Consider the following 18,747-nt stretch of genomic DNA (forward strand, 5'->3'; position numbering starts at 1 on the left):
TTCTGATTACTGTCGTAGGGTAAATGGCTAACAAATGAATTGAAATTCTTTTGTACAGATTTACAGATATGCACAATGTTTAATGAATGTATTTTAATTATGAAATTTGTTTAATTTCCGTAACAGTGTTATCCTTCATGTTGCAAAAATGACATACATTCAGCTTTTAATTTCACACAGGATATTATAGTGATTTGTTGATAAATGTAGTTGTTATAGTGCTATACGGTAACAGTGAAAGACTAAGGTCGTATTCTCTTTGATGCTCAACGCCTGATGCGCGATCGATCTAGGATTGATTCCCGTCGGTGGGCCCATTTGGGATATTTCTCATTCTAGCCAGTGCTCCCAGTTAAATAAAACATTTCCTTCCTTCCTTCCTTCCTTTGATGCTCAGAGATTTCATTGGAAATGGGATACAGATGTGCAAAACCAAAGTTCCTAAAATAATAGTTTTTAGTTCAGATATCTTACATATTAATCATTCATGAAAATAAGAAATCCTTTAACTTAAAATAAATTGATGTCAACCACGTACAGGAATTTATCCGTATTTGGATAACTACCTTGAATGCAACCTTGCAAACGCACAATTCAGTTGGTTATCTTTATTTTCCTCCATTTTTGCAGGAGTTTGTCTCACCTTTACAAAGTAAAAAGCTGACGCAGTGGCATCAACTTTTGTGCTAAAGTTTAACTTTTAGATCAATATAGAAAAGTTTGTTTTGTTTAACGACACCACTAGAGCACATTAAAATATTCATCATCGGCTATTGAATGTCAAATATTTGGTAATTTTAACATCCAGTCTTTAGAGAAAAAACCCACTACATTTTTCCATTAGTAGCAAGGCATCTTTTATATACACCATCCCACAGACAGGATAGCACATACCATGGCCTTTAATATACCAATCGTGGTGCACTGGCTGAAACGAGAAATAGCCCAATGAGTCCACTGACAGAGATCAACCTCAGATCAACCACACATCAGGTCCCACCCCTTTGCAAACTATAAGTTTATACTAGGTGAGACATTTAATTCTGTGGAATTCATGTTTAAAAACACTTTTTAAATCAGTTATGGTGTGACAATTATGATATTGCTTTTATGTTAATGCAGGTGCACGTCAGGACAAAGACGGCTACATTTGGATCACAGGCCGTATTGACGACATGGTCAACGTGTCGGGACATCTGCTGAGCACAGCGGAAGTGGAATCAGCACTGATTGAACACGAGGCAGTCACCGAGGCAGCCTCTGTTTCACATCCACACGAAATAAAGGGTGACTGCATATACTGCTTTGTCACTCTCAAGGAGGTAAGAAATTGTTTTAGACACCAAAGCATACATCAGTTTGGTGTCTTAAGATTTTTAATCTTTAGGATACTGCAGGTGAAAAATAAGTTGCACTACTTTAAGCTGTTTAACCTTCAGAATACTGCAGGAGATAGAAAGTCAGTGCAATCTATTCTGCATGCATGTACCAATTCATATTTCGCATCATTATTCATATTTCTCACTAATTTAGCACCCTATGGTCGGAAATGCAAACAGAATATAGTTTTACTTTGTTAAACTTACTTGTTCAGATACATGACAAATAAAAGTCAGAATACTGATTATTATGTTTTAATTTGTTTTTCAGTGCATTTGTTATATTTCAGTGCTTTTATGTGACACTGTTTTTTTTTATTTGGGTAGTTATAACAAGATTTTATTATTAAAAAAATTCAAAAAACAAAATTCAAATTCAAATTGTGTATGTATTCTCAATTGTCAAACTTTGTAGTCTTCTTTATTTTTCAGGGATTTCAATTTACTGATGAACTCCTCTCGGAACTGAAGAACATTGGTAAATATACATAGATCACAAAATGGTTACTGGACACTGGGAAAGGAATGTATAATGGCACATCAGCACATTGAGGTTGTCTGTTTTGCTAAGCAGTAAGGATGTCCTGTAGATGCTTGATATTAAGCCATGTGTAAAACTTTAAAAGAATGATCGCGCAAGACTTTTGGACTGGTATGCATATTCAACGATATATGATGCACATTATTGCTTAATATCAACAAGTATAATCTTATATTTAATTAATAAATGGTTAAATGTGACGGCTATTATATATTGTGGGATAACCAGCCACCCCTAAAATGGTAATGAACATTATCAGCTGTCCTGCTTCATTACTGTAAATAATTCTGTAAAACGCTTGATTAAGTAGACTTTCCCAGCTAAACGACTGTGTTTGTTTACACTGTGTATACAGGAGTTGGTCAAAGCTGACATCACTTTGCTCCAAGCTAGAATTCCGGACGCAACGAAAACAAAAGAAAATGGCTGCCCCCAGTTATTAACTCTAAAAACAATAATGCGTTTTTAATTTTTTAAGTGTCAGTATGTGTTGATGGTCCAGTTATGCATCTTTAAAGGAGAGGTTAAGCATGGCATTTGGCCTGGTAGGCATATTCAATGATATTTAATGTACATTATTGCTTAATATCAACAAGTACATTAGTATATTTAATTAACAAAGAAGATGTGCCAGCTATTGTATATAATGGGCACAACCATTTTGTTCCATGCTGCAAATACGCCTCCTGGTGAGCATGTAGTCACGTGGTGAAAAACGTGTACCGTCGGGAATAAGTGAATGCTGAACGGCTAAAGTGATTAATAAATACGCGTTAACATTTTTATTTGTTTGAATTGTGTCTATTACTCTTCCATTTACGATCTTGTGTTTTCTTCTTTTGTGTTTATGATTTCTCATTATTTACACTTATTGTGTGGCAAATTTAATTAATCAGTATTAATAGCGGCAAACCCTTTTAATTTCATATAGCATATATGACCATTTCAATCCATTGGCAAGACTGACGTTGTCAAAATAATTTATTTTATGTCCAATAGGACAGCGGGACAGGTAGAGTTTTGAGAGAAAATTATGACCGTTATTTATTTTAATCAGACTATGGTTTATTATTATTATTATCATTATTATGTTATTATTATTACTATTATTTTATTGTTATTATTTTTATTATTATGTATTTATTTATTATCATTAATAGTTGTTTAATGTGATTATGATTGCTACGGACTTCATTGCTACGAAATAGGCCTAGGCTACTACCGTGTTCGCGTCTGGCCGACACTTCGTCATTTTTCTGACAACAAATACATTCCAATTCTGGGTGGGTTTTTTGTGGAAAAAAAAGTTACCATAAACACTCCAGTCCACATCAAGTCTGTGTCCCCTCCCAACAATTTCGGGTGGTTTGTCCTTGGTTGAATCGACCACAGCACACTTTTCTGTTTCGGTACATGGTACTAGTACACATTGATTCAGACTGAAACGGTTGTAAAAAACCCAATCCCAACTGTGTTCAGCCTCTTCAAAAAACTCTTCCCTATTAATTTTGTGCTCAATGTCGTAATCCATCTTTGTTTAGTGGCTTTTTTGTATCAGGTCATGTCATAGTTTTTAGGCTTCTTTATATCGTGTTTGCTTACTATAATAGGAGCTGATGTCACTTTCCATCCAGCTGTAGTGGGCATGGCTACCAAAAAGTTCACAAGATGACTGCCCCCAGTTAGTAGCAAAAATCTTGGGGTTTTTTTTATTAATTCTAAAATTACATGTTTTTAATTTTTTAAACTGTTGGTAGTTGTTGATGACACTGAATATGCATCTTTCCAACACATCGGGCATTTAGTTTAGCATTCCTTTAAAGTATAATATTTACAGTTTTGTTTCTTGTGAATCATATTATATGGTATGAGTCAAATCAAGGATGTTCACCTAGTTATTTTATAGTTAAAATAATGAGATTTTTTTTTTTTAACCTTGCTGTCATCAAATGTCATATCTTTTATAAATTAATTTTTTTCAGTGAGAAAAAAAATTGGACCATTTGCCCAACCTGATTTTATCCAGAATGCACCTGCACTGCCAAAAACAAGGTCAGGAAAAATAATGCGACGAATTCTGAGAAAAGTAGCTGTGGGTGACGCTGAACTTGGCGATATCTCAACACTTGCTGATGAATCCGTTGTTGACATCTTGTTCAAACTCCGACCAAAAGAAGCTTAAAAATGATTAGCTCTTCACATGCTAAGGGTAGTTGAAGGAATTATTTTATTACCTATACAAGTATTTGTGATGTACTGAACTGAATACTGTTTGAAATGTGCAGTTTATCAATGTCTGTATTTTGTGTATATTGTGATGATTGTTGGGTCTTTTCTAGAAGTTAAAATGAAACTAAGTGTTTTTAAATTGATACATGGTTTTGATAAGAGTGGTTTCATTGAAAACTTTAAAAAATAGTGCATAATTTGTAGAAAAATGTGGAAGTAAAATTTGTTGTCAAAAATTAAATATGATAAAGCTATTTTGTACAATATTAATTTGGGTAATGTGGAAGTCATTATAATAATTTTACATTTCTGTTCTACCAAATAGATTTGGAATAGTATTGTTTTAACCAAATCTGCTTTTCCTTATCCATTCCATTTGTATTGCTAGTTACATGTGGTTGTTCAGTTCATATTCTGAACACGTCATTAATGTGATGATAATCTAAATGTGTGTATAGTCATGAATTTTAGTGGAAATCCAAACCTTCTTAGTTTAATGTTATGCTTCAGAAAAGGCAGCATTTAATCGCATTTTTATATCACAAATTAATGCTACAAGATTATCTAACATGCAGTCCTGATTGCTAATAACTGTAAAAGTAGTTAATTATTCTACTAATATTCAGAACTTTGCACACAAATTAATACAGCTTTTGGGGGTTTTTAGGTTAAAAAGTGCTGATTATGGGTTGATTTTTTGTCTTAATTAATTTCAAGAGATTTGGCTGGAACTACATAAGACTCTTGAATATATTTGCTTAAGAATAAGAGTGTATTTGAAAACAGTTATATGGAAATATTTACAAATAAGGCTGCCAACTGAAAGAATGTTATATTCTTTCATTTATCCATGTCATGATATGATGCAGCAGCCTAACATAGATTATTATGGAAGAAGAAAAATGTATTAATGATGTCCTTGATGCTATTCAGGAAGCCAATCTGATGCATTATACAGGTTCTTAATATCGCAGGAGAAAATGTGATCACAATTTGTTTATGCAATTAATGAATCATGTTGTTAAGAAATGTCTCAATGTCTCTTTGAGCCAAATTTACATGGCCCGTTTTTGTCTTACATGCATTAACTACATATATTTACAATGCTTTAACACTTACGCTTAAAAAAAATGGGCTTAGTAAATCGGTCCTCTGTGATTTTTTCATCAGAATAAAGATCAAAATGGTTTAAAAATTATTATTAAATTGTTTTTAAGTTGGCCATGTATTGAGATATAGATCTATATTAAATGTCTGCAATTGTAGCCAGTCAGATTAATGGCATTGGTGTATTTTGTAAACAAACGCAACAATGGCAGGATGAACAATTACTCACTTTGAATGTAAATGTAGTTTATGGTATCTTAGGCCCGATTTCTCGTTGACCGCTCAAAGCAGCTAGGTTTAAACCTTCGGTCACGATCAACTAAGCCTAGTTCATAATAAACCATGATTCATTTCAAATCCTATTTCACGTGCGAAATCATTGTCTCGCTCAACTAAACCAGGCTGTTCCATGAAACGGACATTCCATGTACCCCTTCATATGTTCATGTTTTGTTTCTTTTTGCCAGTAATGACAGCCCGTAATAACAATTATACCTTATATGAACGAGAAATACTTATTTCTATTATTAGTGAACATAGGGATGTTGTCGAGGATAAAAAAAAACACCCAACAAACAGCAGAAGTAAAGGGAAATAGAACGTGCATGGACGACAATAACCACTAAATTCAATGCAATTCAAGGCACCCGAAATCGTACAACTAAACAATTAAAAGGATGCTGGAAAAAAGTCGCAGAGTCTTGCGTCAAAACAGCAAAGATGTATAATATTGTTCTAAACACTTTGCTAGAAAAGAGAACTGATTCATATTCTGCAGTTATAGTTGGATACTCTAGAAAACATACCGACTTTCAGACAATCTGTATATTCAATATTGTCCAGATATAAAAAAAATGTTTTGTTTAACACCACCACTAGAACACACTGATTAATTAATCATCGGCTGTTGGATGTCAAACGTTTGGTAATTCTAACACGTTTTCAGACGAAAGTCAGTACAGTTTCCATTAGTAGCAAGATACGTTTATATGCACTTTCCCACAAACAGGACAGCACATACCATGGCCTTTGTCTATACCAGTCGTGGGACAGAAAAACCCTAACATTTTAGTAACTCATTAAAGCATATTGAAGTAATAAAAAACACTTTATAACAAGATGTTAAAACATTTATGACCAAATTTCTAATTACGAATTGTTATAAACCTACATGTGACCTTGGGAGGGGTAAAAAATGATGCTAAACGCATGTTATAGATCTTTGGAAAGGTATTCTAAAGCATAACATGACAGGAATGGTTTCGTATTGAATTTCAAAAATAATATTTTATCTCCCCCTCCACCCCACACACACAGACTGCTGTTGAAAAATGTTTGTTTCATAACATCTATCTCGTCTCCAGATAATGTATTCCCGTCTCCAGATAATGTATTCCCTATGTCATGCTGCAATGACTAAAATGGTGCGACAGATAGCACGGTTTGCATTTGCTATACTCATAGAAGTTAAATCCGCACATACTATTTGAAATGATCCTGTTTCAAGAAACCTCAAAGTGACCAATAGTTATTGCATAAGTGTAATGTTATGGCCCCTCTTTATACGTTGTAATTGATTACGAAAGATAATTTCCAAGTTATGCACACCTTCTTTGGTAAAACGGAACCGCTGCAGAAATTCTTCGTCACTGTATACATCAAATGGGTTAAACTGTAATCTACAAACACACAGTATGTTGAATATACGCCTATTTTCTAGCATTATTTCCATATCGTCAACGTCCGAGTCCGCCATATTTCCATGGATCAAGGCCGTAAACCCCCGATTTGGAGGTTTAACTTTAACCTGGTTCAAGAAGATTTTGATCCAAGATTCAAATTTGATTTGTAACGAGAAATGAGAATTTTAGTTGAGCCGAGTTTGAACGGAGTTTAAACCGCGAATCGGGTTTAAACCGGCGACGAGAAATCGGCCCTTAGAGTATTTTTATATGTAAAATGTGTTTTACGTTCAAAATTCTCATACTGTTTGTTAAAGATGTTGAAAAATATTTTGTTGTTTTTAATACTTTGCAATGCTGTAGTAGTATACAGTTATTACGGGTATTACATATACGTTTTATATGTTTTGTGTATTACTGCATTGAATCATGCAGACTTGGTCATTATTAGATAGTGTTAATTTCTAACAACTCAGTTTCTACTGATCTCTGAGAATAGTTTGAATCAATGTTTAATGTTGAATAATGTTTTAAACATCATTTTCATTGATACCTTATTTTGTTAAAATGAATTACATGGCAAAGTAATGAAAACTGAAGACATTCTCCCCTCAACTAAACTGCTTTTTATCATTTTTAATAGGATAGCATTTACAAAGATTTGTTGTAAAAACATGAGAAAAAAAAGGCAGCCGATTTAGAATTAATATAGACAGTATTATAGTCAGCCACTGGCTACAAATGAAAAAGCTGCTATGCTTACTGAATGTAAAATAAAGATAAACTTTAAATATTAATACCAGTTTAAGAAAAAATATAATGATTGTTTTTCAAAGTTTGTTGTATTGTTAATGTTGGAACTACTTAGATATTTACTATATATAAAGTGTCACAGTTAAAGCTGTTGATAATAACATGAATATTGTGCTACATCAAACATGAAAATAGTTTTTTTCTTTGCTAGAAAATGTGAATGGCAGTTATCTCTTAATACTAAGTGAACATGACTAGGATTTGTGTTATTTTAGAACTGAATTATGTGATTTATTTTTCATTTGAAACATGGCGGAATATTGGAAATTCTAATGTGCAAGCAATGTAATTTCTTTTAAAATTTGCATTGATGGCTTACATTAATAAAGCAAAAAGCATATGCAATTACAATTTAGCATCTGCCATTAACATAATTTTTAGTATGTTATAACCACATGGCAAATTTGTATTGGTGTAGATTGTTTTGATACTTTGGAATCGCAAATTCTGATACCAATTCTGTGGAGCAAATTTTCTTGTTTGTTGATCTGTGATTAAGACATTTTAATGATCATTATATTGAATTGCAGTCGGAAAGCTTTTATATATATTTGGAAGTATTTACTCGCCCCCATTTTATATTTGACCACCTTTTTTTTCTAAATCACTAGTTATAATAAATCACTACATCGTAAGACTATTACCCATGCTCAGAAGCATTTTTAACATTTTCTTAGTAAAGCATTTTAACGAAAATTCAAAATATATAACTCACATATTTTTAAATTATGACTTGAAACCCTTTTCAGCTTAATTTGAACTTTTTTTATATAAAAAAACCCAAACATTAGTTGCACTTTGTTATTTTATTTGTTTTACTGATGTGATATGTCAATATTAAAAAACTTAAATTATGTATCGCTTTTAATCATAGACGGGAACTTGAATAGGAAAATTGCATGTGAACTCTAGTACCGTGGAAGGTCTTCAGTATATATATATATATATATATATATATATATATATATATATATATATATATATATATATTCAGGGGCTATATTATAAAAACTGCAAGATAATCATATAGTCAGTATTACTAATAGGAAGAGGTAAGTTTTTCATTTCCAAAATACTTGATATTTTGATCACTTGTAACAATATAAGACATATATTGGTTTAGGGTTGTGTTTGTGAAAAACTATGCAAAATTACCATAATTTTGTTTTGAATTATTTCATCAATATAAAGTATATAAAGTATATATATAAAGTTATGCAAGTGGCAATATGACATGGTATACAGGACTTTGATTGGCACACCAAAACACCACAATTTTGAACTGAATAATAAAAGAAACATGTTTGTTTGTGGAATTGAATAATGCCCCAAATCTGTCTTAGATGAACATTATATTGTCGAGTAACAAAATTAGTAATTGAAAAGGGTAAATATTGACAATATTTTAAATATTTTCTAAAAGAAAAGGAGGATAAAAATGTTATACTGATTTGAAAACTGTTCTCCTGTTTGTTTTACTACCAGTATTCTATATACAGTATGTATCATTTTAATATCAAAATTGTCATTGATTTTTCAGAAAGCTGTTGCCTAGAGGACTCTATATTGTAAATCATAAAATATTATTGATCTTAAAATTTAGCAAAAACCAAATGAATGGCAAGTGTCATAAAACTTCAGCAAGGTCATCATATCATACTAAATTTGTTTTTGTAACCTGCAGTTGTGTGATCAGCTTAAATATATTTTTAATACATTTTTATACTATCAGGGTTTGTATCCTTTTGAACATGTGAAATTCCATGACTACTGCCTAGTTTCCCATGACCTATCTTGCACACATTTACATAATATTACTTCTATTACTTATTATTTTTTATTATTTTACATTTTTCGAGAACAAACTTTTGAACATGTGCAGTCATTCAGTTGAAGTATAACAAATGAGTAGCAACCAGCAGAATGGTCCACTTCTGACGTTCATTTCATATATTCATGCACAAAACAATCTGGCATTATTCCATGGTTTTCCAGGATTTTTCATGAATGTACAAGCTTACAGACAACTTGCATTTAGGAACTGCAGTAATGTATATGTTAACTAACTGTTGTTTCCTATCATTTTGGTTTAATCAATAGCATATAACCATTGTTGTGAGTAAATTAATCACAGAAAAAAATCACACAAAATTAATATTAGTGTCTTAAGATGGCCTCGCTAAATTCGTTATTATTTATGCTCACTAACATTTTATGATTCACACAAAATTAATATTAGTGTCTTAAGATGGCCTCGCTAAATTCGTTATTATTTATGCTCACTAACATTTTATGATTTACAATACATACATACTAATTATTAGAATATTATTCAAAGAAATTGTACTACGATTTAATATGACAGTTCTTTAAGAAATGAAATCTTAAAGTTACAATTTAGGTCATGCATTTTTAGTGCTCTGTTCAGGTGGTTTTGTTTGTTTCCAAGGGTAAGTTTTGATAGTGCTCTTAGGTATGGTTTTGATAGGCAGAACCAATTTATTATTTTGTACATAAATGTATAGACTGAATTTGTAGTGGGTATACATGTACTTTGTTTTACACATTACAGGTGCAATTCATTATATTATGCTTGAACTTTATATATCTAAAAACATTGAAGTATAGTCAAACTACAAGAATACATACATAGCTTGAACATTAAATGGTTTAGTTTTCCAAGACAAGTGTCTCTTTTTCCTGTGCAATTTTATAACTACACATATTACAAATATCTGCATAAATTAAAATGTAGCAGTTTATCAGCACTTCTGTTTTTGTGTCTTTGTTTGGCTGCAAGTGAACAGTTTTGTGGTATTAATTGTACTAGTCAAACCTCTCGAAACCGGACTCTGTAAACCGGAATTCCCTCAAAACCGGATGTTTTTCATGGTCCCTTTTTAAATATCTGTACAAAAGAGAACCTCTCTAAGCCAGATACCTCTTAAAACCAGACTTTTTAGTTGGTTCCGAGGGTGTCCGGTTTAGAGGAGTTTCACTGTATAAGTTAAAATTGATTCTACATCTGCTGCATTTTAAGTATGTATACTGAACCACAACAGACACATGAATATTGATCTAGTGTTCTTTAATTTATAAAAAATCATTTGGTTTGAATTCCATTAGTTTGTATATTAAAATTATGAATTTCGTATGAACACTTAAGGCCCATTTTGACAGTATTTATGGAATTAATTTCATTATGAAAAAAAGTATATTAAAATTATGAATTTTGTATATAGAGGATAATAAACGAGTTACCAGTTATTATCAAATTTATGTCCAGAGTGAAATAATTTTCAGTTGTCACGAGCTTTAGTGAGTGACAAATGAAAATTATTTCACGAGGGACATACATTTGATAATAACTGGTACCGAGTTTGTTATTCTATTTATTACCTCAGCTATTTTTTCTCTAAAAGCCTTTATTTTCGACACACATGCACGAAGGCCAACCTGTATAGGAACGATGTAAACCACTTTACGCACTGTTCTGAGAATTACTATAACGTTGTAATTTAATCACGTTCATCGATAATTTAAAAAAACACAAGTTCTCTTTATTCTGCTTCCAAATCTATAATGAATTGCATTAAAATGACATTTTGTTATCAGTTTAACACCAAAAACAGAGACCCGTAAAGGCAAACTCTTTAAACTACATGACGTCATTTTGTGTGTTTGTCAAATCGTGATGACGTCATATTTAGTACCGACAAAGTCATTGGTTTTTAAGCGTCAAATTGTCCAATAGTATTGTTAGTATTTTCCCTGTTATGAGTGACCGCTGGGGTTATAAGAACACTTAAGGCCCATTTTGACAGTATTTATGGAATTTCATTATGAAAAAAAGTATATTAAAATATTCTTGTTTCTTTTGTTGTTCTGTATATTTACGATCAAATCACTAATGATTGAAAATGCATTTTCACAGACTTACCTTTTACATTTGGGGCGTTTCTTGCTTTCTTTTTTCAAATAAAAATTACCCATGTTTCAATTTTGTGGTCAGACATAAGAAAACAAATTGTGCATGGCAGTTAAGGTTATTTTATCTTTTTTGCAATTTTGCTCAGTTTGCAAGACTATATTTTAAAGTCTAGCTCAAACAAATACATGTAGCTATTGTAGGAGCCTATTTTTTGCTATAAAAACAAGAGATAATATTTGAATACATTTAGAGTACTCGCACACCCTTTTCAAAGCATATATATACTGTAGATCCTGAACTTAATGCGATCATAATATTAATGCAAAAAATGCGAGCTTGTGTTATTCGCATTAATAATATGACACATTTATTTCTGTTTTGTCTAGGTGTCCCACATTATTAAAACAAAACAAAGATTAAAATTCTAATATATTTATAAAACACAATTGGAAAACAATTCATTGTTGGTGAGACAGACTAATTGTCCAGTAGTCCAGCAATATGCCTGCCACGTGTGACAATTGCAGTCTTTGGCCACCCTGTTAAAAGCCGACACGATCCATCACGTGTGAATGGGTTTTATAGCACACTAATCCTGAGGTCAGAACATTTTTTGTTTGTTTTTACTTTTTAAGTTCGCTGCAACGTCATCATTCACTGGGTGAATTGTTCTTTCATTATGACTTTGAAACTGTTCACAGACAAGGAAGATTCAGTTGTAATGGTACATGTTTAGCTAGATTTAGGCAACTATACACGCTACGTACATGACTGCTGCAAAAAATATGCTTCGAGTTGGATCTAAGCTAAACAGATTAATTGATGTATACACAGACATGTTAGTGAGTTGATCTCATTGAAGATGCCAATACCTAGGAATTAAGGGAAAAGTACACAAGACGTGTTTGGAAAGTAATATTTCAAAGGGAGGCCACTCCCATTCATTTTATGTCACATTTTAGTCTGCCCATCGTCACTCACATTAATTTATGGACACATTAATTTCAGTATCTACAGTATATATTTTCTGGAGCATGGCCCCAACCCCCTTAGAAACTTGCTCACCAGCCTAGACCCTCCCATGCATTATTTCCTGTACACGTGTCTGCTAATTGATAGAAACTAGAAGTTTATTTTCACATAATATATATTGCAAAAATTACAAACCGTTAACTGCTAAAGATTTACACCTGCAAAAATTGCTCATTTTACAATAATTCAGGTTTTACTATTACTTATGAATAAATCCTAGAATATTTCAACAGGTATTTAACATTGTTTTGATTCATGTATTTTGTTAGATCCATGTTAGTGAGGTAATACTGAAGAAATCAAATACATTTATCAGCAATATGAATGTATGAGAAATCGTGTAATTATAATTAAATAAAAAGGTGATGGAGTAAATTGAAAAAAAAATTGTTTTTCTTTTTATGAAAACCCTGATAACATCCAATATTTCTTGCTTTCAGAAAAAAGTAATCCCTTTTAAATATAATATACAAAAACTGAATTTTCTTTTTCTAATTGTAGATCCAAAATATGTATATAGACAACATTCCATCTCACAACCATTCATTCAAGAATAACGACCACAATAAAACAATACATCTAATGCATCTATATTTATTTACAAAAGTTCATTTTATTCAACACTGGTATCAATCAACATGTCCATGATTCAAAACTGGTATAAGTTTATGGAATTAAACAGTGTTCACTCCTGGTGGTAGTTATACATGCAGTAAATTGAAAATGACATTATTATTTAGGCATTTTCATTCGGTGCTCCAAAAGGGCACAAGTGAATCTAAAAAAAATACACCCATAGCTGTGAGAAATTTTATAAACAATATACAATGAAATATCTTCACAAACATGAATGATAAAAATAAAAAGGCTACGAATTCCAATTTAAATGGTAATAAAATGTCATTTGAACTGCCCATCAATGTTTTGTTCATTACAGAAAATGTATACAGTGATGTATATAGCACCTAGCATTTGCAAACATTCCCTATTGTTTCACTAGGGCTGGCACTACCTTTTACAAACTTGCCAACCTAGTAATAAAGATGTAAAGTTTTAATATCCATGTTAATTAAAAAAATTTTTTAGTACATTGGACTTTTGAACAGTACCCTGATGCCAGAAGTGTTTCTAACGGCAACCTAGATAAAGAAAGAAAAAAAATCTTATCCAAATGCTGCTACCAGAACTTGATAATAATTTGTTCCAACTTATAATATTAAATACATCACTGATGTGGTACACAGAGCTAAAAATGAGAAATATAATATTCATGTTGTATCCATCAGCCAGGGTTTCTACCAGGAGGTACAAAGGGTAAAATGACATGCACTAAAATCTTGGAAATTAATGAAGACAATTTCATAATGTTTTCGAATTTTTTAAACATTATACATGTAGTAAGAGATCTGCTGTTTAAAATTTGTCAAAAGTACAAACAATGCAATGTCCAATTTCAAAAGATTTCACCCCCTTAACCACCTAGTAGTGGCACTTATGATCCATTTTGTTTTTATTATGTACCCTCACATTTTTTGGCAGACTTTTCAAGTAACGGTCAATCTAACTGGTTGTATTTAAGAGTTGTGAGACTATAAATTCACGTTTTTGGGGGGGTGTTTTTTTTTAAAAACCTGCTAAATTATATCTGCAAAACTGACTAGACAAGTTAAATTCTTCACCAGTTTAATATATATCCAGAATTAATTATATTTTATTATATTGCACTTCATAAACTTTTCACATGATTACCGGGAAGCATGCAGATAGGATGGCACACATAAAAAGGTTTAGTGAATTTGTTAAATGGGGGGAGTGGTGTGTGCCTTTCAACAGTGATGTGTATTAAACACAGATTGGAAGGACATGCACATAATGAATTATGGCTGTTTTGTGTTTAACATTAGGTTATTTCAGCACTGGTCTAGACAGAGAACAGAAACCTGGTGTTACAACATGGGGTCCTGTTAAATACTACGTGTTATTAATAGCATTGCAAGACTATTTCAAACAGGATGGAACACACCAAAACTTTAGGGGTCCACTGAATGAAATGATCCTATGATTTGCTGTATCTTGGGCAAGCATTCCAGGGCCTTCTTTTATGAAGCGATCTTAAGTGCATACCATAGCTACGTTATGCACTTAAAGGTGATCGTAAGAGTTGAGATCGCTTTGTAAAACAGGCCCATACTGTATCCCATGCCTACTGGATGAACTGGAGCTTGAGTAGGTACAACTGGCTCAATAACCCTTGTTTAGTGCATGATCATAATCTGAATGCTATGGTAGTAACTGACCATATTCACAGTAATCAAAAATGAATCAATTTGCTATTGAAAAAAAGTGTGAAACTAAAAAGATATTCGACCTCATCACAACCATTTTTTTTTTAAATATCATTTTTTTTAAAACCTCCACATTTCTTACCAGTAATTCCCATTGTTCAATATATTCTTTTTTTAAATCAATTTGGTATAAGTTATTTCTATACTGACAGAAATAAATAAAGGATCACGCAGATAGCAACAGGAAATAATGACTGCATCAAAAATCAATTCATATTGTCAGACGTCAACTGAGATCATATAGGCAGCACATTCAACACTACAGACATTCAATCCCACATTACAACTTGGTAGGAAATATAGACATTACTACGATAGTAGTGAATTAAATTTGGTCTACAATTCGAAGTGTTCCCTTATTTCTTTCCATCAGTATATTATGTGTCTGATATATGTAGTAACTGACACTTACTTTGGACAATAAAACAACTGCTAAACTGTGTAAATGTTTTAAAAACAGTTGTAATGAGGTCAAGATTACTCCCACCGATATTATTAATAAAACTTGTATAAAATTACTGTCCAGTATTTCAATGATTGAAGTGTTATGAAAAGACATAAATATAAATTATTAAACACAATCAAGTTAATACATGAAAATAAACATGATAGGAACATATTTGTAAAAGTTGTTTCCTTTGCACTACTAAAGCACATACGCAGTACAAAATATTGAGTAATAAATGCACAAATATATATATATATATATATATATATACACGCAATTATCTATGTACAGGTTGTCATTTGATTTACATAAAAGCACTTACATGATAGGACTTTAACACCTATGTCATCCCTTCAAACTATTAAGTAGACTATAGGCCTGTCTACACAAGATTATTAACCCAGGTTAAGCATCTTCACTGTGAAAAATGTGGAGGCAAACTGCAGAGCTAAAATTTAACACAGTTATGTTGATGCTACATTTGTAACAGGGTCAGACCCTGCATTTACTTGGGTTAACATTAACTTTGCTTTTATGTCTCCGTGTAGGTGGATAACCCGGGTTAAACGCTTGTGTCTGGACTCCGCTATAGAGGCTGCGGTGGTTGTTTCTTTACATCTGCTTCTAATAATATGTTAAAACCATAACAAAAAATCTAAAGGATTACAGGTGATAAATGGGTTAATCGAAGAGGACCAGGTTTGAATGTAAACAGTGTTTTGATACCGCTTTCTTCTATTTCGGAAATGGGAGTATGTCATGAAAGTTTTAAAATTCCATAATGTCAAAGGCATAAGAAACTAACTGTTATTTTTGTTATATATTGTGTGGACACAACACAGATTTAACCTAGGTTAAATGGCACACATGTATACACATTTCATACCTCTGACTTATTACTGTAAAACAGAACAATGGGTTTCTTTGGCAACTTTAATTAGCTTTGTCTGATTAACACTCACAAACTTATTTACCTTATAGTCTTGAATAAGAGAAACCTCAAGCTGGGGACTTGATCAATAAACATTACAATGACAAAGGCACTCAATACCAATAATTTCAATAAGGATCCTGGCTACAAATACAAACTTGTTTAAACTGGTTTTTTACTCTCCACCCCCCCCCCCCCCCCCCACCCCCCCACCCACCCCAGCCTTCATGAACATTGTTGTTTGAAAATAAAATAAAAATTCATTTCACAGAAAAAGGAAACTAGAAGTGTTTTGGAAATAACAAATTGTCAAAAAAGCACTATTTTTATGTGTATTTTAAAAAATAATCAGTTCAGAAATAAATAATTCCATAATAAAGAGTAATTTAAGTCTTGGAATAATTTGGAAAGAATATCCGTATGGCCAGAGGTTAGTATTATTATACAGATTCTATACAGATACTCAACCCTATTACAAGGAAGTTGACATTTCAGTTAAGACCAGCTTTCTAATGATGCGGGCGGAAATCAGTTTTTTTCATATCTGCATTTTCGCAAATGTACTTTTAAGCTGCGCAAAATTGTTTTAATGGAAAGTTGGCCTTATTCTAAAAATGTATAAATTATTTCTACCACAAACAATGACATAAGAACACACACACACACATTATTTTAGAATAAAGCACCTTTCAAACGGCACCAAGTTGCACTTCTTTAATTAAGATACATTAATAAACCATGAAACTATATGACCTACTAAAAATGCAATCTAATTAAAATTAGCTCTACTATTATATGTGGATCTAACACCAGCCAGTTGGAGCTCATGTCCACCATTTAAAACCGTACTTGCAGAATCCTGCCAGTGATTTAAAAATAATTTGAAAACATTCCGAATTATCCTGAGGGTATACGACATGTTTCGTGTGAATTATGAATGCCGTAAAACATGTTTTATTTTATAAAATAAATAATTTGTAATGTAAACCTGAAGACTGATTTAGTTTTGGGTTTTTTTATAAATAAATAAATAATTTATAATGTAAACTTGAAGAATGATAACCCACCCCGTACGTATTGGTATGGTTCGCTGTACTGCGGCCACTAAAATAGACTCGCCCGATATTTTTAGAATGTGTATGCTCCCAAATAACGTTATAAAAGGCAAAGTGTGATTGGTCAATATTTAAATTATTATTTACAGACGAAATGTTACCTGGACATTGGGGAATACGCAGTGTTGTTAGTTTTAAATCATTGGCAGGATTCTGCAAGTATGGTTTTGATTGGTGGATATGAGCTCCAACTGGCTGGTGTTAGATCCACATGTAATAGTGGAGCTAATTTTAATTAGATTGCTAAAAATGGAATACTTAAAAAAATAAAGTGATCTTGTTTCAAAAGTTTTACTTAAAAATTATAATTATAATAATTTTTTAAAAGTACAAAAAACACATTAAAAGCTCAAAGGTTTGAAAATAGTTTGATATAATGGCCCAAAATTAATTCAACAAATTCTTAACTGGAATACATGGAAGAAATCAGTTCGACTATGTATAATTTTATAAATAATGAAGAATAAAATATCAAACAGACACAGACATCAATTATAGGACAATGTCATATCAATATATACAGCTTCAATTATAAGTTACATAGTTACAAGCTAAATTCTTCAATCAAATGATCTACACTGAAATAGCATAACAAAATAAAAACAACTGTTATAATCTGTACAACTCTAGTCAACGGTCTAAATGCAATTCATTTATTTATTTTTTCATAATTTGGTTTACTTCCAAATAATAACACTCATTGAAGAGCCATTAAAGCAATGATAATGTTTCTTACATTTTACTTCTGCAGACCAGTCACAATTGAGGGAATTTGGGCCAATCTAATTAAAATTAGCTCAACTGGTTAATTACTATTACCTGTGGATCTAACAGTACCCCGATGGAGCTCATGTCCAGTTGACCTTTCATTCGACCAATCAAAACCTTGCTTGCAAAATCATGCCAGTGATTTGAAAAGAATTTGAAAACATTCGGGATTATGCCGAGGGTATACGAAATGAATCGGATGAATTTCAAAGTTTGCCGGAAACTAATTTCAATATAAAATTTTTATATAAAATTTGTTTCAAGACGAAGAAAAAACCTGTGATGGTATACCCATAAAATCTGTTTATACTAGTATACAATCCAGAGTTTATTACTGCACTTTTCCCCCCTCTTTTTTAATGTTGAAATAGACCAATAAGTTCGCCTATTGCATAAATAGTCTCGCCCGATATTTTTAGAATTTGT

The 18,747-nt window shown here is 31.9% G+C and overlaps 1 protein-coding gene across 3 annotated transcripts in view; it reads left to right on the forward strand.

Annotated features, from left to right (window-relative positions):
* Window positions 1-10,510, forward strand: part of LOC121373941 (acetyl-coenzyme A synthetase, cytoplasmic-like) — a 57,107-nt gene extending 46,597 nt beyond the window's left edge. For all 3 annotated transcript variants that reach the window (XM_041500780.1, XM_041500779.1, XM_041500784.1), the window contains exons 14-16: window positions 1,123-1,322; window positions 1,812-1,857; window positions 3,903-10,510. In XM_041500780.1, the coding sequence (XP_041356714.1) occupies window positions 1,123-1,322; window positions 1,812-1,857; window positions 3,903-4,102 (446 nt within the window). In that variant the 3' untranslated portion in view covers window positions 4,103-10,510. The remainder of the gene's footprint in view (window positions 1-1,122; window positions 1,323-1,811; window positions 1,858-3,902) is intronic.
* Window positions 10,511-18,747: the final 8,237 nt, after the last annotated feature.

Source organism: Gigantopelta aegis, chromosome 6 (genome assembly GCF_016097555.1).
Source record: "Gigantopelta aegis isolate Gae_Host chromosome 6, Gae_host_genome, whole genome shotgun sequence".
NCBI lineage: Eukaryota > Metazoa > Mollusca > Gastropoda > Neomphalida > Peltospiridae > Gigantopelta > Gigantopelta aegis.